The following is a 25434-nucleotide window of genomic DNA, read 5'->3' as shown; positions in this document are numbered from 1 at the left end:
GGGCTACTAAGCTGTCTGGAGTTGATGTGTCAGGAATGTTCGTCCGAAATATAGGCCTTGTGGGGAGGTTGCCTACCAGTTCGAGAATGAGGCCGAATCATAGGACCTCGGACAAAACGGTCTAGTACTCCGTAGTCAGTATCTCTTGGTCTGACCATCCCTCGTGGTCCCCTTCCGGGGAAGTCGGAATCGAAGCACCATGCTGGAGTCAACCCGGATTACCTTAATAGTTCTGCATGTGTCCTACCACGCTAGTGCTGCGCCATGCATGCAGCAGCATGGTCATTCAGCTCGAATGTGCAACCACTAGTAGGCTATAATCTGTTTGACAAGGCCTATTACCTCCTTGAGTATTCCATGTTGTGGCTGAGCTTGCGACGAAAGTTGTCTCAGAGGCAGCTCGGGGACAGCAATATTGGCGGATTTTAGTCCTCATCGTCATCCTTTTCAGTGGATATTGTTTGGCTGATATCGGCCAACGACTGACCATCGAAGACTGTGACCTCTGCCGTCCATGTGCATAACACAGCGGCATCAGATATAGCCACACCGGAAATGGGTGTTGGTCGAAAAAGCGATGCTAACGGGCAAAGTCAACACCTAACCATCATTTCTTAGTGGATATGTGTCTCGATAACTGGGGCGCCTACCAAACCGAGAGACGACAAGAAACTGCCGAGTATGGGCCGGTCGTTGTAGATCATTTCAACACTGTCCGTTGTTGATCGCACGGATGTCGAGGCTCCCGGGTTGAAGTTCTGTCTCCTTTGCCAGAACACGGAAATGTAAGCGCAGTCATTATGACTCCAGGCCGTGCGTAGTTCAAACAAGGATGCATTGCTAACCCCGGATAGTTTTGAGTTTCCGGACGTGGTGGAAAATCCATGCTGTAGTGGCGCGTCTGGCTTTCGTTCCAGAACATATTATGGATGGCCACGTGCTCTTTGGACAACAGACGATGAGTCTCATGTTGATTGATATCGCCTGCTAGGCAGTGCGTGAACAGGTTTTTGATGGCTGACGATGGGTGAATCGAACAGTTGGATGGAGGACCGTGCTTTGTGGCGCTTGGCACCCCGGTTTGCCGTCACGGAACAGACCTTGTCGATCTGGGCCCAGGACGCCTAACACCAAACAAGCATAGGGCTGCCTACCTGCTGCCACATGTGCCACAGGTACCAGGTTGTCTAGTAGTGCAAACTTTTGACGCTGCCCTGTTTCCAAGCATGCTGCGCCAAGGGCGGCGATGATGGTGGTTTCGAACAAATGAGCCAAAAGTTGGATCGGTGGGTGGCTTATGGGGAGTTGTGCTGGGAAGAAACAGCAAAGGGCTCAAGGCAGGAGCCAAAAACATTTGAATGTCGAACCTTCCTTCCCTCGCAGTCGCACGTCCCCCACAAGCGAAGACAGTGAGCAAACGCACTCGGTGCTTGGGACGACAACCTTGACCTCAGCACCTGATAACTCTATGCGACAAGCTCATGCCAACCAATTCGATGGAGTCTCGGACCGATGATGCATGAGTGTGGTGAGAATATGCAAAACCCCACGCAAGCAGAGTCCATCTGCCGCCTCGATCCAGCCAAGAGCAGTCGCCGTTGTCACTGTATGTGCATCGATCCCTACTTGTCTTAGAGTCGCCGTGCCGCCACCGTTTGACCGTTGCCTACCACCAGAATTGCAAGCCACTGAACGCAAGTACGGAGTACCAAGTGGTGGCTTAAACCCCTGGCACTACTATTGACTCCGTACGGAGTACATACATGCGAAGTGCGTGCTTAAATCGTCTCCCAACGTTTCAACAGCCTGTGCGTTAGACGCGGGAACATGGCCCGAATCTCAACCTTCTCTACCACCTTGACCAAAGAACCGAACAACAGACTACTTGCTCACGACTCGGCCGAGACCGACCAATCCTGCGTCAACGATCGATACGGCAATCGAGAGCCTCGAGCTCGCAAGCTTTTCTCTGAGGAGTCATATGGGTCCTATCGAGACGTACGATACCTTATCCACTGAACCCCATCCGCCAAAAGCAACCACTAAAGGCAACGGTAATATCCGCTGCTTGACCTTCACACACTTTTGCTGTGGCATTATGTTTCTGGACAGGGTGATGGGGAGCCGCATCCATGTTACCAGAAAGCGTGGTGGGTGATGGAAAAGTATTGGCTGATGACCACGAATTACTGGAATGGCTGGATCGATAACTTCCCTCACGCCGCACGTCTGTTCAAAGAGCAAAATAGTCCGTGGCTCAGGTGAAGTTGCCTTAAAAATTGAGAGGCGGAAGTGGCCGACGCGGCGGGCTCGCCTGAGCAGCCTCGACCTGATCCCAGCCCGTCCCGTGCGGGCTCGTTTGACCACCAGCAGCCTCATGGTCGGCGACCAGACAAGTGCCGGCAACATCACGACACCGACAGGGGATCAAAGCCGCCACCGAGTTTGTTTCGCGGCTGCAGAGTATCAGAACCCAGTACCAGTACCATGAACTTTATTTCCAGTGGTTCCAGATAGTCGCAAGGATGCCAGGCATTGCCCAGGAGAATATCCACGGGCGTTTCTGCTGCCATGATTCACCTCTTCTTGGTTCACTGAGCAAGTTTGACTCCATTTGCCCATCCACCACCACGAAGAGCTCCACAGGCCTCACGCCAGAGTCCCTCGCTCCCGTGTCCGGGTTGTGGGCCAGTAAATCCTCATCTTCTTCGGCTTTTCAGTCATTGTCTCCACACCACGCTCATGCCACCCCATTGTCGTTGCGACCCTCCAACTAGACGAATTCTCTCTACCCCCTGGCCATCGTGTTGAGTACGGAGGACTGCTTACTGCTGGGCACAACGAGCTGGAATGGCCCCAAAAAAGGCTTAGAGGTAGAAAAAAAACCAAGCGGGCTCGCACACCACATGAGTAGTTTGGTCTTTCGGAATAAGCACGGGATCCCACATCCTACTTGACCACTTGGACATTTGGCTGGACATTGCAGTTACAGCCAGAGACGTGATCAGTCGTCTTTTGGACTCAGTGTCAATCTTACATCTGCTGGGGTAATTGAGATATCACAAGAACCTGCAAGTCTGTGTCTCTGGCTGGTGCTTGAGCGCCGCGGGGACCTCTATCGCGTCTTTGCTCTTCTCAGCCTTGCCATAGTACCACTAAACGGCTTCCGTCCATAACCGTCGCCAAGCACGGCTGACTATTCGATTTCACCTCAGGCTGCTTGGCAGGCTACAGCAACAGACAGTATTCGAGAGCTTCAGGGTTCTTTTGAGGTGGCACCTCCTCTGTCCCCTGCGGCCACTGACAGCCCTGGTCACTGAATCCTTTTCAACGATCTCAGTTGGCTCCTCATTTATCCATGAGTCTCGGCTACCGCCCGCGCCCCGTTGTTGCGTAGCGTTGAGCAGTCCTGCTTTGTCAATCATCCATCTGTTTCGCGCGACCTGCTTGCTCACTCAACATCACTTTCCTCCTTTCCAAAAGTGGTAGGACCAGGCCGGAACAGAGGCCACAGTCTCGCCGAGCCGTTCCTCCGTGAGAGCGCCTGCTCGCTTTTAAGGGCATCGAGATTTGACATCTGTCAGCACACAGCTTATGAAAGGAGGCCGGGTGAACGGACATTGTGGAAGGCTTGCGGGACTTTCATCAGCAATACGGTGCCGGCGCAGTCGGATTGCAACCACGAAGACACCATTTACCTGATAATCGAAGAGCGGAATCTTGGAATCTTGCCCTTTTCCCTCAACCATACTTCTTGACGAAACTGACCCTATAGAGTGAGTGGCGTAGTTTAATCCGCCTCTGTCCTTCATCTACGGGCCATCTCACAGGGGAGGAATGCCCCATATGCGAGAAGTCAAGACCTGCGACAGATGTCGCCATTTTAAGAGGCGATGCGATCTCGTCAAGCCTTCATGTACCCGATGCGTTCAAGCAGGAGTTCGGTGTAGTTTCGATGTGGCAGGAACGACCGCGCCTGGGTCCGACGGCTCAACAGCGCCTTCATCGGTGCTGACGAACAACACTGTCGGATATGCGCGAGTACCAACTTCAGGGTCAATCAACTCTTCAGCATCCCCATCGAATCCAACTATGCAAACGCCAGGATCCATGCTAGTTACACGAGACACGTCCGCCAGCTCGCCCGCTGGTGGCCCTTCGCCTGCCTCATCCGTATCACAGAACCATGGTGGAGTAGCAGTGAACGGCTTGATTTCACCAACGACAACTGTTGAGAGCCCGGAACCGAACCAGATCATCACCACGGACTCCACGCCAGCTCAAAATTCTACGGAAGACACTGCCAGCAATCAAGAGGGTCAACGGATTGTTCGCAAGCGTAAGCGCAACTGCCTTAGCTGTCTCCGCTGTCATCGTCTCAAGGTCAAATGCGATAAGGAGCTTCCCTGTGGACGATGCAAGTCTAGCGGCAATGGACGAGAGTGCTACTACAGTTATAACAAAGGACCGAATGGCGGCAAATTTCCTTGCCCTACTGCCCCTGCGGGGGGGCCAATAGACCCGGACAGCAAGAAGCCCCAGTTGGCGCCATGGCAGATAACTCACAAAGTCCGAGGATCGAGCCATTGGCGAGAATTGATGGCTAGGGTATGTTTTTATCCCAATGTCCATGCCTTATATCGAGGGCCTTCGACCCAGTTCTGGCTGTGAACACTGCTAACGCCATTTCCTTTTCGCTCCAGATCGGATCACTCACCCCAATATCACAGTCTCCCCTTGCTAAAATTCTGGAGGGTGTAGCTACAAATGCCTGTTTAGCAAATTTCTCTTTGCCAGGAAATTTCCCATTTGGAACTCCCGGCGCCACAAAATATTATGCTCGTGATACTATCACCAGACTCATATCTGGCGAAAAGGATAATGTTGAGGAATACCTAGGCCGATATGTGGATATGCTGGATGTTGTCAATCCCGTCTTGGACTTGTCAACGTTTCAAGAGGAAGTCCACCGTTACTGGCAAGATCCAAATGCTGTCGGATTATGCTGGCTAGCGCAATTCCTCATGGTCCTGGGCCTCGGCTGCTTCACATCCGGAACCGATCCTCCCATTGCCATAGAGTTTATGATGGCCGCCGAGGCATGCATCATGCAAACGCCATTCATGTTCCGCCCCACGATCAGTACGATTAGGGCATTTACGCTCATGGTTGTAGCCAAGCAGATTTGCAACGCAACATGTTGGGCCATGGATTCGTCCTACACGCTCATGGGCCATTTGGTTCGCCTTGCCTTCATTCTTGGTCTACCGCAAGAACGTAACGACAACGACGAAGAACTACGGGACCCAGTGGAAAAGGAGATACGGCGGAAGCTGTGGCTGACAATTCTGTACCTTGACATCAAAGTGTCCATGTGCACGGGAATGCCTCCATTGACCCGGCCGGAAGAGTTGGGCGGTCTCAAAAATATGCCACATTGGCGTGCCCCGGACAGCCTTCAGATGGTCCTCTATCAGGGTCTTCCCGTTGTACTCAATATCCTTGCGCAGATGAATTCGAAACGAGACCCCATATCCTACCCCGATGTTCTGCGGTACAATGCCCAGCTCCGAGAGCTGATGGGACACGCCAATCGCGTTTGCCAAGCGCCTCTACAGCGCATTACTATCGACATATTCCTCAGGCGGTGCCTCATGGTCATGCATCGACCATTTGCTCTTCACGCGGATGGACCTACCATGTTTCCGGAATCGTACTGGTCATCCTTGGAGTGCTCACTCGCCTTGTTGTTTCACTACCGCGAGCTGTGGGACCCAGAAACTCCTCAACCACTTGATTTGGTCGGACGGCCATTTGTACTTGATATCTTCTCGGCAACCTTGACCACTTGTGTACACATGCTACGCCAAGATGCTCCACTAAGCGAGGCGGCTGCTACTGGATGTCTTATACCTCCTCGACAGCTCATCCTCGAGACCCTTGTTAGCTGCGTTGACATTTGGGCTGGGGAGCAGGAAAAGAGCGTGTGTTGGCGGACGGGATACCACATCTTGAAAGCTCTCATGGTGATACTAGATGCTCCCGGAGCAAGGGCCGAGTCCCCAGAGGCTGGACAAACTCAATGATGTATCTGCCGCCGATTTCAGAGTAAGCTGCGCGTACGGATTCAACACTACGCAATGGCGCTGTTTCAGCTACCATGAACGGATCTTGCCGAAAGGCTATGATTGTACGTCTCGCATCACGTAATTTTGATATGAAGGAACATGATCACTAGTTGGGCTCAGAAACTATTAAGAGGAGGGACCGTATATGGTTATCATTTCGATTTTATGGGGCCTTTGTTTATGAGACCCTGACACATGCTGCATCTATTGTTGGAGCAGGCCTATTTGTTTTGTCTTGTCTTTTTTTTGGGGGGGGGCTTAAGTTGGGGGGCGGTGTTGGTCGCCCAGGATGTAAACCAAGAAGTCTCACTTCCTGGTCCTGGCTGGTGGGCTTGATGCTTGCAGATACCACTTCGGCGTTGTTATTGGCGAATACCATACTACGACACTTTTCCTTGTTCATGGACCGAGCCATTTCATTTTCTTGTAAATCTCGATTGACTGCTCCGTACCTGTGGTTCCGGCGGCATTCGCGGGAAGCTCACCTTATTCTTGGACGCCCGAGTCACGGCATCGGCCGATTCTTAGTGTCGTTTCCTACAAGCGGGACGCGGGACCAAAGGGTCGATTGAACAACTTCAACTTGACCATGTACGATGATGCAAGAAAAATGACCAACTCGTGCAAAAGTGACTTTGTGTTATCCCACTCATGTGCCGTCACAAACCGCTGCCTCTTAGATTCGACGCATGTTTATCGGTAGTACAGAGCACTGCTATGTACTCGGCACACTTGATAATGCAGTTGTTTGGTTTCTTTCTTGAACAAGGGTTTTGTTTTGAAACACGCCCAGGGAGGGTTGACTCGAGGCCCTGTCTTTTGCTAATCGCTTCAGGAAGCCAAGCAGGTTGTGGGCCGGGTTGTTTACTCAACGAGCCCGAGCCAAGGCATAAAGATACTAAAGATAGAGTCTGGTCAGTGGGCAACGGGGATTTTCAAGAAACTTGGCGTTTCCATCCGATGACTAATGTCGAGTTGGTTACACTACCGGGCTGGGTGCGCGGATGCGGCAAATGTAGTAGTTTACACGGAATCATGCAGGTCGGCGTGGTCTGGTTCGATATCCAAGCATTCGGTAGCTTGGGCGCATTGTCGGTGTTGCATTTTCGTGGCGCCACATGGTTTGTACCAACATGCGTGTCGACTCTGCGTGCTTGCATGGTAGTGCTACCATTTGTTGCAACGGCAGATTGTTGACGGGATGGACACTTGGCGCCTTGAGCAACCCTGGTATACTCCGTAGAGGACCCTGAATCGACTGTTGGCTGTTGTCGGGTTCGTGCATGCTTGGGACGCGCACGGCAGTTTATTGAGGACATGGGCGTTTTGACACGACGAGTTGTCACCGAGTTTCGAACAGTGGTCTATGGTTGGGGAGACGCACCGGCAATGCAGGAAGGGTGTGGGAGTACGAAGCAGTAAGCAGGCGCTGGGATTCTGTGAGGTCACGTTTGTGCATCAGGTTGGCTACAGAGAAGAAGTAGTACTCCGAACATGAAAGAGACGGTCAATGGTTCCTGCGTGACCATGATCGCGTGGAGTCGCTTTGGCATGCAACGTGCAGCGCATGGAACGACTGGATGTTGGATGCCTCGGGCGGAGACTTGGAATGTCAAGTGTCAACATACATTGAACATCAATGATGGTGCCACGCGCCACCCTCCCCGCGCCACCCTCGCAAGCCACGCCGCAAGCGTCTGGTCTGTGCCTTCTGAACATACCCGGTACTCCGAATCATGATGGGCTGTCAAGAGGCCAACAGTAGTTTGACAGAGCTCAATGCTCCTTGTTCACTCGAGGGCACCGTGTGAGCGCGTCATCTGGAGCCATCGATCTCGTCCCTGTCATTAGCATTAGAGTCGGCATTTGCATCAGTTCAATACCTGTTCGAAGAGCTCACTCACGTCAGCGACGACCCTCGCTTCCCACCACCCACCCCGTGCGAAAACGCCGCTGCCCCGCCTCAAAACCCCCTCTTGCCCAGCATTTCCGTGTCGTGTGCCCCAGTTTCTTGATTGACACTTCAATGTTCCCAACCTCAGTCGCCTGCAACGCGTTAAACAACACCGTCAAATCACGAGCGTAGGGCATCTCTTCTGGCTTATACCTCTCGCACCTCGTGCCCTCTCGTCTCGCCTGCGACAGCTTCATCTTCCAAGTCACCTGCCGCTTGGGCGTCGGCGACGATCAGTTGAACAACGCCTGCCACACTCCCGTTTCAAATGCCATTAGCCATCACAATAGAGTCGACCAAACCACATTTATCTAGACTGCTAAAGCACCCATCACCATGACTTCTACAGTAGACCCGGCCCCAGTTCATTCTCCTCCAGGACATGATGCCCAGCGTCCGAGAGGTAAGCCGTGCCGGTGCAAGACTCACGTCAAACGGCTTCGTTAACAAACCACCACAGGCATCCTAAAGCATACTTCGAGCCATTCTCACACCTCCCCGCCGTCGGCTACGTCTCCCCGCCAAGGTCGCGAGCGGTCCATGTCCGGCAAAGAAATCACCCTTGCCAACACCCAAATCAACGCTGGCCATCGACGCTCCTCCTCCTCTGCTACCAGACCATTTGGCTCGCGCCGCTCCTCCACCCACGACCCCGACGGCCAAGCCGAGTCGTCGCAGCGTCTCAAGTGGGACGAGGCAAACCTGTACCTGACGGAGCAGGAGCGCACTTCTACTATGAAAATCACCGAGCCCAAGACTCCCTATGCCAAACACTACGACCCGGCCGAGGACCCATCCGACGATGAGGATTTTATGGAGGGTGGTGGTCTTCGGCGCAAAATTTCAGGTCCGGGCGGTGAAGATGACATTCCGGGCCTCAGCCTGGGCGATCCGGAGGAAGAGATTCCAGAAACAGACGTTCCGCCACATGCGCGCCAACCCTCCGAAAAGACGGTTCATGTGGATGATCAAGATGCCACCCCCTCCGCCGAAGAGGAACTGGTGGGAATTTCGCCAGAGGAACGTGAAAAGCACCGTCAGTTTGAGGCCGCGCGCAAGAAGCACTACGACATGCACAACGTCGCACAACTCCTCGGCGCGCCGGAATCCATCCCTGACGACGAAGACGAAGACGACGACCAGGAGATGCCCCCAGTGCCTCCACTGCCGAATGGCTCACATTAACAGTCGGAGATTGCGAAAGATCATGAGGCGCAGGTCCGCCAAAGTGGCAGCAAATGCCATTGTTGAAGAAAAGGAACTGGCTCCAGGGGTGTTGTTGCCCGTTTTATCTGCTACTGCACGAAGTTTGAGCTGGATGTCGCTGCCGTCACTAGGCTCCTACGTTTCCTCTACTGGACAACCAGAAGAAGGCACGTCACCCAGACAAACTGGCGCACCACCATCTTTGCCCACGGCCTTGGCCTCGTCGCCGACCTTTCTCCGCCGACTATCGTTATCTTACATGCACAGCACGGTTTCACGGACACGCCCCGAAGAAGCCGACATCTCACCCAAAACCTCACCGCCCATACTGGAACCAACATCCCCGGGACTAAGCTTTCTTTCCCTACCATCCTTGCGCAGTCTGACCTCTTCAAAGCCCCCGGAAGAAGACGAAAAGCAATCGCCAGATATTGCAATCATCCCCCCCTCGACATCTGGCTCATCTGGGTCAGCCAGTAAACGAAACAGGTTACAAAAACGAAGACCTACCTTCAAGAGAAGACGCAACCGGATTTTGATTTATATCTTCCCTTTTGTCATCAAGCGGCGACGGGCCATGCGAGATGTGGGGACGCAGACCGATCCCCTTCCTGTCAAGGCGTCGTCGAAACGGAGGAGTTTTTTGTTTGGACTGGGCTTACGAAGCCCCTGAAAGGGAAAGAGTGACATGTATCTATAGAATTTCTTATGGTAGCTTTACGATCGTTTACGACTTTCCAAGTGCGACAAGTCGCTGGGAACATGGCTGGCATAATTTGCGTGTTATTTTCTTTGTCCAAGTTGATAACAGTCTACCGTCACCGTCATATCACGTGTATGGGCACCTGCATATACATCTTTGTAAATAGTCTAGCGTTTTATCCAGCCCGCTTGCGTGTGCATGGATACTTGGTTCATGTTTGTGTAAAACATTTTTATATGATTTGTCCTGTCATTCCTGCATGTGTCCTGATCTCCCCCAAAGCTTTCATAGTAACCCCTTGCGCGCAAGCTCAATCTTTCTCGCTGCCTCGCCAGGCTTGAACCCGCCCTTTGAAACGCAGACCTTCTTGCCCTCGCCCAGCTCGAATTTCTCCTCGTAGGCGTCCCATGCGCAGGGGCAGTGGTGCGGGAAGTGCACGCAGGCGAGGGTGTCGGGGCAGAGGTAATTGTCGCAGTGGGCTAGTAAGAATCAGCACATTATTCCAAGGGAGTCCAGAAAAAAAAAACACTTTGGAATTCTGGCTATTTTAGGGGTTGCGGAAAACGTACATTGTTCGAATTGTGATCTGTAGTGTCCTGCGTCGCTGGGGTTGTTCCGCTGCTGGTGCTGGTGCTGGTGCTGCTGCTCGTGGGCGTCGTGCCCGCCGAACATTTGGTCGAAGAAGCCGAATTGCGCGGTGGCCATGGCGAAGAGCGACATGAGCAGGATGAGGAGCTGCATCTTGCCGGTTCTCTTCTGTCTTGCTTTTTTTTTTGGAAGTTTATGCTTCAGGATGAGAGAGGTTGATTTATGTTCTGGGGGTTGCCGTGATGATGACTTGTCCACTGCGCTTATCGATAGCATGGGGACAGGGTGCTGACGGTGTGGCTGACTCAGCAGAAAACTCCAAATTGGCCAACTGGGGGCAGCGAGCTTTGATCTCTTCGGATTGATTGCATGCCATCTTGACGACCGGGCACGCACACGATGCGGTTCCTCACGATGCAGCGGCCCTTGTTGGCCGTGGCTGCTAACTGCGTTGGAGTTGCCCGACCGACTGTTACGGGACTTGCTTCTTTGGGGAGCGCTCAATGGGCGAATGTGCTGGCTTGGGGGAGACGACACGCTTCGGTCAAGGCGCAGGGCGCTTATAAGAAGAAGAGCAAGAGGGGTATTCCGAAGAAGCTGGGAGCCAAGAGGACTGGAGGTAGGCGGATTTCTTGCATTTCCTACAAAAGGGCGCCTTGGTTGAGCATCGGCAACCCGTGGTTCGAATGGGGTGCTCGAGGTTGTGGTCACTCTGGGGCCTGGAACCACGGCGGCTAACTTGTACAGACCAGTATGTCATCCCCGGCAACATCATCTACAAACAGCGAGGCACGCACTGGTGGCCGGGCGAGAACTGCATCATGGGCCGCGACCACACCATCCACGCCATGGCCACGGGCTACGTCAAGTACTACCGCAACCCGTCGCTGCACCCGGACCGCAAATACATTGGCGTTGTCTTCGACAAGGCAGACACGCTGCCGCACCCGCAGCACGCTGAGCGCAAGCGCCGCCTCAACATGACTGCCTTTCCCATCCGCGCGGCGGCCGAGAAGCCCGCCCTGTCGCCCTCTGGGATCCCCTTCGAGGTGACTCGCGTCGAGGCCGGGGAGCCGGACAGGATCCTGAAGCTGCGGTCCGACTACAGCTACCGCGAGGACAACTGGCGCATCGGACGGCTGGCCAAGACGACGGGGCTGCGGACGAAGCGGTTCAGGACGCGGAAGCAGTGGTTTAGGCACCGGCGGTGGAGGAGGGAGAGGGAGCTCGAGGGCCAGAGGAAGGCGGAGAAAAATCGGGCGGAGAGTGGAGAGACGAAGAGCGTCAAGGCTGTCAGCAAGAAGGCGGCCAAGAAAGAGGCCAAGAAGGCTGCTAAGAAGAACAAATAACATTGAAGCTGAGATTTGAAGGGCAGCGGGGGCTGGCATTGTACTATAGCGATGTGTACTACACTAGAAAAATTCACTGTACTCTTTCTTGTATTTCGACGCTGCGGAGGGATAGTAGTAGTATTGCACCATGACCAGTTGGAGTGCTGTGAATGATATTTGCATGCAAGGTGGTCTTGCAGCGGGTCGTCGTCCGCATGATCATTATTACGTACGGATAATTTGAGTATTCACTGCCTTGCAGTGTCTTTCAATCAAATGATGAGAAAAATTGCCAATTTCTTGGACACCTGGAATGCGCTTGGGTCGAACGAACCGCTGTGTGTACATTTGTACAAGCTGAGCGTAAAGTTGCGTCGTTGGCCGTGGTGGCGAACAGGCTCTCTGCATCGCACCTTCCCCAGATCCGCTCAACGGGGCGGGCTGCCAACTGCGGGATCCACAACCGCGTTCGCGCGTCGCACTTTCAACCTCAGCCAACTCGAGCGCATTTCACCCCTAGACTCAACTACTTGCTTACCCTGCAAAGCACCGCCCGTTCTCAAGCCTCAATTACGCACTCGGACTTCGCAAGCAGAGGATTCATCGTTGCACGACTTGTTGAGAGCTCTTACTACTGTGCTATTGAGCTACCAGAAGCACGGGCTTCACTGAATCTGGAAGGGGGGTTCACCCCGACTTCACATTCACCAACTCAACCGTGGACCATGATACATGGTCATCTCATCAGGGACCCTGGGTCTTGAAAGCCCTTTCAGCAAGCACCACCGCCCAAGCCCTCTGCGCGGGCGGCCATCTCCAATGAACTCGGGTATCATTATGGACCTGCCTCTGGGTCCTGTGGACGATGAGAAAGCCGATCCAACCTGGGACGCCGACGGGAGTCACTGGTCGACGAGCTCCGACGACGAGGAGGAGTCGGTGACGGCGATTGACGATCTCCCTCGTGTGTCTGGCACTGGTTCATTAGCGACGGCGACTCATGTCCGAGTTGAGTTGTCGAATCGGCCACACCTCGCATTATTTAATAAAGCTGCTGGTGCGCCAAAGATGGAAGCCCGGGGCAATATAAAACATGAGCCGCTGGAACCAGCTCGGGCGCAGAGTAGTGATTCTGATGACAGCTCGTTGGCGTCCATTCCTGCCATAGCTCGCCTTAAGGAAAGTAAGTTGAGCTTGAAACATGAGACTTGTTGGGATTTGCTCTGCTGACGCTGCAAAGCGCCTGTTCCGCTACCACCTACAGTTGCGGCAGCTGGTCAGTTGCCAGCATCTGTTTCCAGTCAACCACGACTAGCCGGTGTCCCATCTACTACACCTCGTGCACCTCCAGCGCCTCGTGCATCGGGACCTGCCTCTACACCTACGCCAGTTCCGCTTCCACCAACCGTGATGCAAAACGCCTCCGCGCCCCAGGTTTCTGGGCAAACGCCATCCAGCTCTGCTCCCGCTACCAGCCTGCCGGATTCGAGAAAGCCAGCCGCAACTTCTAGCACACCAAGCAGCGGACTGGGGGGATCGCTCCATCTTCCTTTCACAAACGAAAAGATTGAACCGACTTTGCCACATGGAGCACATAGTACAGCTACGCCGCGCAAAAGATACCCCGTGCCAATGGAGATTGCCGCGGATGGCAGGCCATACACTGTCTATGTTCGTACGTGTTGAGCAACTTCTAAGATGTTATTCCGGCGCTAACTTGGCTAGAACCTAATGGGAAATCGGTGCCAACGAAAGGAGTCTTGATCCCAGCTGGGTATGAATTGCATAGTGACCCTCAGCTTCCGTTTAGCTGCCCTGTTAGAGGATGCCAGCGCAGGTTCAAGAACCTAGCTGCGCTGTCCGGCCATTTTGGTTCGTCCCACAGCAATATGACGTTCAACGACAATGGAGATGGAAGCATATCGAAATTTGGTAATTACAGGAATCCCTCAGGAAGGTCGCCAGGTATTGTTGTAGCACAGGTCCCATTTCCCCGTGCAACCCATCCGGCTCTTAAACGGGGTCTTGGCGAAGACGGTGCTGGGCCGAGTAAACGCCAATTAGAGGAGTCGGATGCGGGTCAGGATAGGAAACGACGTGCCATGTCAGAGGATCGTGAACACAATCAAACTACTCAGTTTGAAACGGATGTATCCAAATACATGGCGACAGTTCATTCTGGTTTCAGGACGGCTAACCGACGCGATATATCAAGGATGCTCGCGCTGCCTCGAAAAAGAGATTTGCCCGAGGAGTTTTTAGACAAACACACATACACAGATCTGGCTGCTCAAACATATGCCTGCGCGGTAGCTTATGTCGTTGGGGATGAAGTTTCCGGCCGGTCGGCTTGTCACGCAGCTACAGGGCCCCTCGCATGTTTATCGAAACAATGCATCGTGTTACCCAAGTCGATACAGTTGGACCCGAAGATAGTCAGGATCTTCACTCCCCACCACAGATGCGTTGGATGTGCATATTTGGCCCTCATGACGAGTGCACCAGATCGATGTGAGCTGAGGACAGAACCAAGCAACGCAGGCAGTGGCGACAAAGTAGTACCGACGTCATCGGGACGCCCACTACCCGATGTGCCTACTCTGCGGTCATCACAACCAGCACCACAGCAAGAACAACAATCCTCGCCGATGCCGTCTGGACAGGGTACAGAGCAGACTCCCAGCCGACGGCCTGTGAGGCAAAGTGTCCTTAACCGACTGCAGATGGACAAGGATCAGGCGGCGCGGCCCAAAAGCAAATCGCCAACCGAGCAGCCTAGCACACAGGTTAACCGACCACAGACAGACAGGGATCAGACGGCTCGATCCCAAAGCAAATCGCCAACTGAGCAGCCTGGTACACAGCTTAACCATACAGACAAGGATCAGGTTGCTCGGCCCCAAAGCAAATCGCCAACTGAGCAGCATAGTAGTACACGGCTGGAACGCGGGACACTACCCATCAAGCACCACGGACAATTTGGCACACCAGAATATGAAATGGAAGACTGGGAAATTGCACCTGGTCGAGTTACAAACGAGGACGCTTCTCGAAGTATGGACCCTTTGAGTATAAATAATCAGCGCACAGGCTAACTAGCTTACAGATATAGCATACTCTGGTGCCTTTCTCACTTCGTCTACGCCCATTACAATATCACATGATATTGACTTTAATATCCTCACGATACGGCCGGGACAAATCTTTAATGTCCCTGTACAAAAGGGCAAGATTCAAGTTTTCTCTGTGGCGTCGGGGAAGCTCAAGGTCACAACGGGTGGCAAAGTGGTACAGTTAGGTCCCAACGGGGTGTTCCCCGTGCGGCCAGGCGAGAAATGCGTTATTGAGAATCGGATATATTTTGAGGCCGTGGTTCATTGCACGACGGTAAAGGATTACGAGTTGGCGTAAGGCTTGGGCTTGCTTTCGTTTTGGGTGCTGGGCTTATGTTGTTGTATTTACGTTTGGTTGCATGGTGGGCAGTTGCTCAAGATTGTATATTACTGGCTCCGGGGTCTGCACTTTAGGCTTTCTGCTTGCTTTTCGCTACTATTGAGCTTTTTGTCGGCGTTGCAGCTGTTCGCTGTGCAAGGTACAATGACTGACTCTATGGCCGTGCCCGTATCCCAGCTTGAGTTGTTGAGCTCTAGAAGACGACACGTGGTAGGGGAAGTTTATTGAGGTCCGGCTTACGTGTCTTAGGGAGCAGCATTTGACCGACTCGGAGCCTTTCAAAGATGGTTTTGTACTCGGATACGTGCTTCACTCTGGTATTTTGAAAGGACAAATCGTGATGCCTCGAGGGTATGAAAGGGGCGTTGTCCAAAGCCCAGCACTGACATCTCTGTACTGAGGCAGGACGTCGCATAGTAGAAGTTGTATCAAATGGCGAACAACCATTTGCAGAGACCGCATGACCTTGGCGAACCGTCTTTTCCACCAGAATCACAGGCTTTATAGAACAAGAGTTGTATCAAAAGACTCAACTTTTTATGCTTTCAGGTCATATGAAGCTCCAGATGTCAGGGGTCAACTCCCCCCTTGGTCCCTTGACCACTTAGGGTAATGTATACTCTGGAAGTGCTAAATAACTACGGGGGACTCGAGAATCTAGTTGCCAAGAAAGATGTTGTGTTTGACCCGTGGGTCAACGGATCAAGAAATAGGTCAACAAACAGCGTACCGGCAAAAGATGCTCCGTTGGTTTATTTACAAATCCTCGATACATTGGCTACCCTGGGTCTGACGTTTTCTTTTCTCACGACAGATCCAAATGCAGTTTGATGACATGGTGGATAAGGTATTTCGAGTCAAAAATGCCTTGTTGAGACATATTTTTGGTCGTCAAAAGCTCCAGTAATCACATTACCTCGATGGGGACGTTGTGTTTATGACATTGCGGCTGTTTGATCCCGCTTTGCCTAATGAGTCGCTTCCATAAGGCTATATCTGTACCGTAAACTGCATATATAGGAAACCATTTGCGGCAACTTGCCTAAAACTTTGACATTATAAACGCACCATTACATATGTACCGAAATGGGCTTGTAGACACAGAGTAGAGGCTGGGGCTAGTTGGCTAGTCTAGATTAAAACTAAACATTTTTATGACCTAATCTATGATTTATTGACGTCGAGGAGCTACCATTTAGCCCGTCGATGGCGGCAAGTACCTACAGACTAATTTCGAACCTACAAATATTGCCCCCAGAGCTACAAAATTCTGCGTCTCTGTCCAGTCACAAGGAAACATTCACATGCAGAGTAAAGCTCAAACCAAAATGAGGCCCATTCTTTCTCCCCTCCTTCTCGCTCTATCTTCTCTACCCTTTTCCAGATCTGCACTATGCGTCCTGTCCTGGAACATATCCTACGTGCCCCCAGGAGGCTTGAGGGACATTTCGTTTCCCATCAACCTTTCTAGAGCGCCCCATGTCGCCGGCTACCATTTCGCCCAGCGAGTCAAATTCTACGGCCAGACCTCGGTGGCATACGCTGGGCTTCAGCCTCGACAAGACACGTCATCAGGAGCGACTGTTCTTCGCGGCGTATTTACGAGTTTCATCAACGGCACAACGACAACCGATCCCAACTGCTCCGAGGGCGTCGACGACGGGCCAGGTGTCAGCTGTGCTCATGACTTTTCCGGCTCGCACGCGGATACATGGGATTTAATCATGACAAATACGGCCGGGACGACTTGGGCCGGAAAAGCGGTGAATTACAAGAACGGCACGGCGTTCCACATTGGCACGTGGACTCTGCCTGAAGGCACGGGGGGGATTCAAGGGTCACAGGTTGGCTTTATGGACTATTTCCCCTGGAATACCAACTTTTCCATGACTTGCGCGGATCTCCCTCCCACGGAGTGTACCTTTTCCCCGCCGACGACGGGCAGCTCGTGGAATGGGTACTCTGTTGGTTCAATAAGTGGGAGTGTGGAAAGGTGCGAGAACAACGTGGACCACGGGCCAAGTCTCAACGGGGGGTGGCGGTTTGCCATTTTCTAAGTAGAGTGAATGAGGATGATAAAGGGGAACCGACGCGGTACTCGACGCCGTGGATTCGAGTGGTATTACTTCTTGGCAGGGGGCTTTATTCGATTCCTCCACGCCAAATCCTACGACTCGGCTCCGCTTTCGGATGCCTTGACTTGAATGGGAAAAGCAAAATATAGATGCAGGCATGTCTAGCTGTTGGCTCATGTAGACTCGCTCTCCTGGCAGATGTCAACATGTCTTGACAGTCATATCCCATAGTATATGCATAATGTATTCCTCAAAGTTGTGATTTACAAGTATGTCACAATTAGCAATATACTCATGCTTTCACTGGCTACATTTGCGGATCCGACACATTTCTCTTCAAGATGGATGACCAAATCTATTCAAGACTAGCATCTCCAACAGACTTTATAAGCCATCTACACATTCGCCGGCTAGTCTAGTTTCTCATGCTTGACCATAATATCACAAAAGAAAGACCATTAGCCCCATTTCTTGCCATTTTCACACCAATGACACAACACTTGACGATTCCCTAGTTTCCCAACTACTGACTGCTCTTGTGCACCTTTCCAGGCGCGCAAAAGGTTACAGACGGAAAGTCCTCTTCAGCCTTTTGGAAAACCTCCTTTGACGGACACACGTCCTTCTCGCCCTTGAGCAGCTCAGAGCATGCCGGCCTCATGGCGTTGCGGCTGGCAGTTGTTGCAGAGATCCTCGTATGCCGCCTCGTCGCTGAAGCGCTTTCCCTTCATGTCCGCCTTGGCCGCAAGCTCGGGGGGATTCGAAGTTGAAGATGCCCATGGTGATGGCCTTCATGATGGCGAGGAAGCCGGGTAGGCCGCCGAGGGCGCCCAACGTGGGGACAAACGCGATTGCCGCCGAGGCAAACTTCTTCAAGACGTCCTTGGCTTGTTCCTCGGTAGGAGGGTTGTTGAGATCTTTCGAAGATGTGAGGAGGGAGAGCATGGTGGCCCCTTTGCCGACAGCGCCTGGCGGACTGTCGGTGACTTGCCATCTGACCTGTTGGGCGACGTCGCCCATGAACTTTTCCACATCTTGCTTTTGGGCCTTGAAGTCTTCCAGTGTCTTCTTGATCTTGTCCGGGAAGTCCTTGGACAGGCCATACTTGGAAGGGTCGGGGTTACTCTGCGGAGCGGCGGCGGCGAGTCCAAGCCGGACAGGGACGAATGTGAGAGACGGCTTCATCTTTGTTCGTTTTAAAAGAGCCGAGGGCATGGATCTGAATAGTCAAGATGTGACTTTGTTGGGTTGATGGGTTGAGATGAAAAGATTTCCTGAAGCATCCTCGGGCTCGTCGTGGCGACTTTATACATTTTGGATGCTGTAGAAGCACAGCCGGCTTTGCATCACAAAGAAACTCACGACTAGTGTTGAGGGAAAAGCACCAAGAACCTTGAGGGCGTTGGCATGACGCCGTAGTTTCTCACAACCCCGTATCTAGGATGAATCCAGGGGACTAGACGCCTAGTTTGCGAGTTGGAGATGCTGGATGTACCGACGCACGGTGGTATGATGCTTTCATGCGACACGGTCCTGGTTGGCATGAATAGAGAGATTTTACACGGGTATCTCATAGGAGTGCCAAGTTTCGATGGCATGTCCAAAATCAGAGACTTTCATGAGCGGGTGTCGTTCGATGGTCGCGGCTCATGACGTGGACAGGAACAATGTGGCAAGGGTTCAATAGAGAAGGCTTGGAGCAAAAGGGCTCTATCCAATAATAATTTCGAAGGGTTTATAAGGCCTTGAGTTGCTACGAGAGAGGAAGAGAAGGGTAACCGCCTTATATACATAAAAGAAACGCCCGGGCTTAGGGTTCTTGCCCGGGCACGTGTTTAAGCTGTGTAACTAACAAGTCCTGTATCGGCGAAGCCCCTTTGTTAGGCTTCACGATCTGCTGGGCCTTTTCCGTGTAACACTAGTGGTGAACTTGAAAGAATAAGGCATTACTCGACCATGTTGCAGATATGGTTTCCGTATACTTACTCAGAAGGTGTATCAAGACTGCAAACTTGCGAAAATAGAGCTTGTAGAAACGCTAGGGTTTCCGGTACTAGGTTCTTTAGTATCATCCTAACCCTTTAGACCTTGTGCAGGCTCAGAGTAATACCTACATTTATCTAATAATAGCCTCTGGTATTCAAGGCCCTTGGGGCAGAAGAACCTTTTATACAAAGCAGCGATGACCCCACGAGCCCTATAGTGTCGTCATCATAGGCCTCGTGTAACATCTGCGTGACAATATCAGGGTAGCAATGTGCTCATCCTTCTCGAGCTGTGCTAGCCCGAGCTTGTGACCGGGAAAGTTGAGGAGGGACGGTTTTCGCCTCTTCACATGTGTTCAGACCATGTTTCGATCCATTTTGGCATTTGGCATTGTTGGAGACGCGAGTCTTTGGTGCTCCTGGTGTAGAGTCAGTACTACTCAGTGCATTGCATGTCTTTATTCATGTACAAATCAACTGTGGTACTCGGGACAGCCTCGCCCCTACTCAACATATTCGTTGCGGTCGAAAGGGTGTTCAGGATGCTATTATAGACTAAACTATCTCCTGAACAGATACATACGACCACAGCCGCTAGATAGATCTGGATCCCGTCCCGAACTCCGTTGGATAACCTAGCGAGTGCCGGATTAGTAGCTGGATCGGTGACGACCAGCGAATACCCGGTGTTGTATGTTTTTTCTTTTTTGTTGTTTAGAAGCCTAAACCTTGCTTGAATAAGCGAAACACCTAGGATTAACGGGTCAAGCTTGCACATGTGGTATTATCAACATGCATCACTACCATGAGCATCCGCATTGTCTCTGTCACATCAAGCCGTTTTTTGCACGCTGTGTGCCTGTTAGGAGTTCTAACGAACAAATACTGGATCCTTCTCAAACAGCTAGCTATTCTTCTCCACACCAAAATGTGCAAGGACCACATGGAGCAACCTACCTCTTCCAAGGGGTTAGGGTTAGGGTTAGCACAAGGCGAGATGCAAAAGTCGAATTGTGTCAATGTCATTCGCGCGCGCGGACAGAGTATGCTCACATAATCCAACAGACTTGCAGAGCCTTTTCCCATCCGGTGGTCGGCCGAGGTCACCGGGCTCCCGGCCACGCGGGCCTCATCGGTCACAACGAGCATCACGAGGTGGCGCCCATGTCTCACATGAGCTGCCCCCGACCTGGAACACGAACACCATTTTCGCACTGCGCGCACGAAATGCTACCCTAGAGGATAAAATATGCACGAGCCAAGGCATGGCGATGCACAAGACGAGTCGTGGACGATTGCGCGGTTGCAGCGGAGGGTCGTGACTTGGGGCGTGATGACTCGGGATGGAATGGGACGATGGAGAGCAGGTGATGGACTCGACGCACTCGAGGCGGAGGATATGAAGGGTACGAGTCTTGGCCTTGTCTTTACTCAACTTGAAGCTTGGAGTATTCTTACCTGTGAACAATCCGACGCAGAGTGCTTATAGTTTCGAGCAACGGGGGCTACTCACTTGGAACGAGCTGAGTGCAGGCAGTGCGTCAAGATCAAGTGAAGCACGGAATCATACAGGATTGAAGCAGACAGGACGAGCGCGTTGGCCATGCTCTCCCGCTCGGCGACTTCACCCGCCGTGGCACGCGACTCTTCCTCACTCGCCGTCAATCCTGCAAGTCCACCAAGCCTCGCCCGTCACGACGCGGCATCGCCACTGTGGCATTCGTCAGACCACTCCTCGTCTTCTGTGGCCTCGAATCTCAAACAAGGCGCCGATATTCGCAATGACAGTCCCCAGCCACGCTTCACCATGGACCCGGAGGGGCATCTCACTCATGACAAAACCACCGTCGACATCATCACCGTTCCATGCCCGGGCGGCCATCCCCTGCGCAGCTGGAACCGCGACGGCCTCATGAGCCGCTACTATGGCGCTTTGTCCATGAGAGACCCCGAAGTGAAAGATGACGCTGAGCGGCCAACGCCTTCGTGGGTGAGGCAAGGCATAAGACGGGAGGCGGACAAGGCGCGCATCTTGCTGTACGAGCATCCAGAGATGGACGAGGGCACGACTCTCCACACCCTTGCGGATGAGCTGTTGCGGAATTTACAGCGTCTAAGGGAGATGGAGGACGATGAGCGGCCAATCCTGTTTATTGGACACAGCCTCGGCGGGCTGGCGGTCAAGATGGCGCTGGTCAAGGCAAGTAACGAGGCGAGATATGAGAATATTTTGAGGCAGTGCTACGGAGTCGCCTTTTTTGGTACGTTTCTCGCATGATGCCGCCATGGCCGTTTCCAAGACTCAGATGCCAACCGTGTACAGGAACACCTCACCAGGGCTCGAGCTACTTTTCCCTCCCCAGCCTGGCATGCAGCATCCAATCCCTGCTCCAACTCTCCTCGCCTCTCCCTCCCTCGGTGACGCATCATCTCCGCGTGGGCAACAGCGTCCTCACGCGCCTCGACGAAGACTTCAAAGCCGCATCCAATGACCTCCAAGTGTGGACATTCTACGAGACCATCGACTCTCGCCTCTCCGGGGGCAATGCCACGGCCGGACCGGACTCGAGAGACGTCGACTTTACGGCGCCGCTGACGTCCATGAAATCCGCCATCCTGGGCATGCGACAGGAGCGCATCTTCCCTCTACAAAGCGACCACGCCAACATGGCCTCCTTTGGCAGACACAATGTGCACACGCTGCAGATGTTCCTGAAACAGCTGGCCCACCAAGTCTGCCACGCGGACACGAATGCGCGGGCGAAAGAATCCAGCGGCCAGTGGACGTTGGAGCTGGAGCAAAAGGTCAACGTCGAGGTGCACGGCTTCTTTGACGACGCGCCGCCCAGCCAAGGCCAGCATGGAGACGACGACATGGACGGTCCGATTGTCCGGGCGTGGAGCACAAGAGTACCGCTGAGAGAGTTCTTAACCAAGGGCCCCGACGAGTGTCTGAGCGAACGGCTAAACGAGGTGGAAGGCAGTCCAGAGGAGGAGAGGGCATCGCGACATCGTGGACGGACGCCACTCGCCGACAAGGCAAGCGAGACGGCACCCGTACCGCCCGCCGCCCCGAATCTCATGACCGTCCATAATGCGCTGGGGATACGGGATGCCCTGTCGAGCGCGGGACTTGTACCGTCGCCCGCGTCGCCGATGGATTCATGTTCGGCCGGACACGCTGCCCATTCGGCGCCGGCGGCCACACCCCGTGGTCCGAAGACGCCCCCTTCACGGGCGATTTCTCCCAAATCGAGCCCCATTCGCCGGCCGTCGCCGCTGATACGAGCAGACAGGGAGCAGGAGCTGGCGGTGGATCGTCTCTCGGCGCCGCTCCGGGGCCGTATGGGCGGCCGCGCGATGAGCCGCTCCTTCAGCTTGGGCAGCGACGGATCCCGCTTCGAGGACAGGGACTTGGCGCCGTTTTCCCCTCGAAGCCGGAGTAGTATCGGTGACGTGCTCGCCAGCGACGACGAGGACATGGAGTTGCCGAGGCTGCCGGGGGCTGTGGCTGCCCGCGAGGTTGTCGACGAGGCGCCCGGGGCGTTTATGAAGCCGGATGTCAGGAGCCGCAAGTTTGTGTGGGTGCATGTGCCGTTTAATAACCCGACTTGGGTCAAGGTGAGTTCAGTGTTGCTGCGTTCAGAGGAGCGTTCACGCCGTAGTGCTGACCCTTTCCTTGCAGAGTGTCCTGCAGTCTCTGGAAGCGTCGTACAGCGAGGACTATTCCACATTGTACGGACAGGACTTTTGGATGACGAGACATACCAGGGGAAGGCACGCGCAGCACTATGCACACTACGCGAAGCCGGGATGCTACTTTTCTGCACCGAGAGCCTGCAAGTCCTTGATGCCCTGAACTTGAAAGGCGACAGCCCGCTGACTTGGTATATAGTGTCCCCTCGACATCGATCCCTCGGGAACCAGTCGCTCTCACCACCCCTTGGAAGCGGCGACTCTGCTTACACTTGCTTGTTTCTTCCGTACCTCCACTTTGACTCGTACAAGAAGCTCCTGCGACGCCGGGATACCATCACCCAGCGTCTCTCCCAGGGCCGCGCGCACCCGGTCCCGGAAACGGTTGCCAAGTCTGATTCGCTCGAAGTCCAAGTTATTTGGGAGTATCTGGGTCACGATCCGCCCATCAACTGTCGACGTACGCTGGACCAGTATGGGTATCCGTCCCTGCGCGACACCCGATCGCGCGATGACGATCAGATGCTGTACAAGCTCACCAAGGAACGGACGCCTGCACCCGACGCCAAAGGTTTCGCGCTGAACAAACAGGGTTCGAGCAACGCCGCCATTTCGGAGAGCGGCCGAAGTGAGCGCAGCTCGGGCAGCAGTTGGCGGGAGCGGCTTTTCCGGCGCGACGTGAACGACGACGAGGACAGGGTGTTGAACGGAAACGTGCTGATGGTAGACCAGCTGTGGCTCTGGGTCATTCAATCGCGTAGGTTGGCCATCACCGAGGTTCTGGAGAGCAATGCTAATGCTCGTAGACACGGTTGTATCCTTCTTCCCCAGGAGAGAAAGCGACCCCATAGAAGGCCCGTTATACCAACAGGCCGACCTCCGAGACAGCATCTTCAACGAAGTCAACGTCGACCTGACGCGGCAGTGCGAAAACGCCCTCGATCTAGCCGCCCTGGCCGCCCTCCACGCCGTCAGCGTCCTGCTCGACCGGCCGTCCCACCCGGACCTCGAAGTATTCCGCATCTTCGAAGAAGCCATCAGCGTGCTCGTAAGTCCACCTCCCTTCCCTGCCTCCAACCAAGCGCCCAGCCTAATCCGCCAGACCGAGCGCCTCACCTCGTCCCTCAAGGAATTCCGCTCCCAAGGCTTCCGCGACAAGGCCCTCGACCACTCGCCCGTGCAAGACGGCGCGCGCACCATCCGCAAGCGCCACAAGGAGGAGGGCCGCCGCGCCGAGCGCGACAACCGCGACAACACCTCTGCGCTCCTCGAGCTGCGCGACATGGAGGACGAGCTCCAGACGCTCCTGCACCTGTTCGAGCGGCAGTCCCGCGTCGCCGCGTCCATGCACGCCGCCTACAGCCGGCCCGAGCTGCGCGAGCGGGCGGCCAACGGGCGCGCCTTTCTCGCCGAGGCGCTCGCCCGGCTGCGCGAGTACGCCCGGCAGGCGGGCGACATGGCGCGGCGCGCGCGCTCGACCCGCGACGACTACGACAAGCTGCTGTCCATGGCGCAGCGCCAGGCGCAGGTCGACGAGGTGCGCCTGAGCCGGCTGCACGCCGACCTGGCGAGCGCGCAGTCGCGGAGCGTCATGATCTTCACCACCTTCACCGTCATCTTCCTCCCGCTTACCTTCTTCACGGGCCTGTTTGGCATGAACACCCGCGAGTGGGGGGGCGAGAATAACTTGTCCCTCGAGACGATTGGCATGATTGCCGTTCCGTCGAGCGCGGTGCTGGTGCTGGCTAGTTTGGTTGTTGCGTTTAGTTCGAGCGCCCGCCGGTTTTTCCGGTGGGTGGACGGGCGGTATCGGCACGCGGCGCGGCGGGTGTATTTTGAGATTTGGGGCCCGGTGGTGGTCAGGCTGGTTGATTTGGGGGGGAGGTTGAGGCGCAGAAGTAAGGGGGGGGATGAGGAGGGGCCGAGGAGGAGGAGGAGGCTGGAGACGGAGGTGAGTGATTTCTGGGAGAGGAACCGGCCGGAGAGAGAGGGGGGGTACAGGATCCCAGAGGTGAATAGGCGGAGGGTCCGGGTTGGCGATGCGACGGGGACGGCGAGGTGAGGACGTAGCTTGGAAGTTGGAGCTCGGGGTGTTTAGTTTGCGGTCGTATGGTCGATATTATTGTATGGGTATGTGGCCTGGGCTTGGAGGGTTGTTTTGGAGCATACGCATATGAAATGTTGCGTGCATCTCTTTCAAGACACGATGCTATATTTCCTACTTAACTAACTACATTCTGTTATTTGCCAGTCTGTGCCGGAAGCGGCTTCAAGTACAGCGTGAAACAGTGATTGATGAATACCTACTTGCCTGG

General features: G+C 54.0%; 8 protein-coding genes and 1 non-coding gene across 9 annotated transcripts; 6 read left to right on the top strand and 3 right to left on the bottom strand.

Moving 5' to 3' along the window:
• Positions 1-4092: 4092 nt before the first annotated feature.
• Positions 4093-6086, top strand: eqxF (Equisetin cluster transcription factor eqxF; the record flags this gene model as incomplete). Its single annotated transcript, XM_014684637.1, has 2 exons — positions 4093-4608; positions 4704-6086. The coding sequence occupies 2 exons, from the start codon at positions 4093-4095 to the stop codon at positions 6084-6086; spliced, it is 1899 nt and encodes a 632-aa protein (XP_014540123.1).
• A 2332-nt stretch (positions 6087-8418) lies between these two features.
• On the top strand, positions 8419-9267 carry G6M90_00g064180 (uncharacterized protein; the record flags this gene model as incomplete). Its single annotated transcript, XM_014684638.1, has 2 exons — positions 8419-8485; positions 8543-9267. The coding sequence occupies 2 exons, from the start codon at positions 8419-8421 to the stop codon at positions 9265-9267; spliced, it is 792 nt and encodes a 263-aa protein (XP_014540124.1).
• Positions 9268-10276: 1009 nt separating this feature from the next.
• On the bottom strand, positions 10277-10732 carry LCL2 (Long chronological lifespan protein 2; the record flags this gene model as incomplete). The annotated part of the gene is made up of 2 exons (XM_014684639.1): positions 10277-10470; positions 10561-10732. 2 exons carry the CDS (start codon positions 10730-10732, stop codon positions 10277-10279), a joined length of 366 nt encoding a protein of 121 aa, XP_014540125.1.
• Positions 10733-10993: 261 nt separating this feature from the next.
• mrp7 (mitochondrial 54S ribosomal protein bL27m) lies at positions 10994-11928 on the top strand (the record flags this gene model as incomplete). Its single annotated transcript, XM_014684640.2, has 2 exons — positions 10994-11198; positions 11327-11928. 2 exons carry the CDS (start codon positions 10994-10996, stop codon positions 11926-11928), a joined length of 807 nt encoding a protein of 268 aa, XP_014540126.2.
• An 819-nt stretch (positions 11929-12747) lies between these two features.
• Positions 12748-15321, top strand: G6M90_00g064150 (uncharacterized protein; the record flags this gene model as incomplete). The annotated part of the gene is made up of 4 exons (XM_014684641.1): positions 12748-13093; positions 13151-13585; positions 13636-14964; positions 15017-15321. 4 exons carry the CDS (start codon positions 12748-12750, stop codon positions 15319-15321), a joined length of 2415 nt encoding a protein of 804 aa, XP_014540127.1.
• Positions 15322-16691: 1370 nt separating this feature from the next.
• G6M90_00g064140 (uncharacterized protein) lies at positions 16692-17420 on the top strand (the record flags this gene model as incomplete). Its single annotated transcript, XM_014684642.1, has 1 exon — positions 16692-17420. One exon carries the CDS (start codon positions 16692-16694, stop codon positions 17418-17420), a length of 729 nt encoding a protein of 242 aa, XP_014540128.1.
• Positions 17421-18095: 675 nt separating this feature from the next.
• On the bottom strand, positions 18096-18623 carry G6M90_00g064130 (uncharacterized protein; the record flags this gene model as incomplete). The annotated part of the gene is made up of 1 exon (XM_014684643.1): positions 18096-18623. The coding sequence occupies one exon, from the start codon at positions 18621-18623 to the stop codon at positions 18096-18098; it is 528 nt and encodes a 175-aa protein (XP_014540129.1).
• A 1381-nt stretch (positions 18624-20004) lies between these two features.
• Positions 20005-20121, bottom strand: G6M90_rRNA00000010. Its single transcript, XR_010715681.1, has one exon. It is a non-coding gene; the product is annotated as a 5S ribosomal RNA (ribosomal RNA).
• Positions 20122-21026: 905 nt separating this feature from the next.
• G6M90_00g064120 (uncharacterized protein) lies at positions 21027-25181 on the top strand (the record flags this gene model as incomplete). The annotated part of the gene is made up of 5 exons (XM_066130772.1): positions 21027-21684; positions 21747-23044; positions 23109-23262; positions 23319-23876; positions 23926-25181. The coding sequence occupies 5 exons, from the start codon at positions 21027-21029 to the stop codon at positions 25179-25181; spliced, it is 3924 nt and encodes a 1307-aa protein (XP_065986853.1).
• Between the last annotated feature and the right edge of the window lie 253 nt (positions 25182-25434).

This window comes from Metarhizium brunneum, chromosome 3, assembly GCF_013426205.1.
Source record: "Metarhizium brunneum chromosome 3, complete sequence".
Classification (NCBI taxonomy): domain Eukaryota; kingdom Fungi; phylum Ascomycota; class Sordariomycetes; order Hypocreales; family Clavicipitaceae; genus Metarhizium; species Metarhizium brunneum.
Note: the sequence above shows the minus strand (reverse complement) of the source record. Positions and strands in the feature narration are given on the sequence as shown.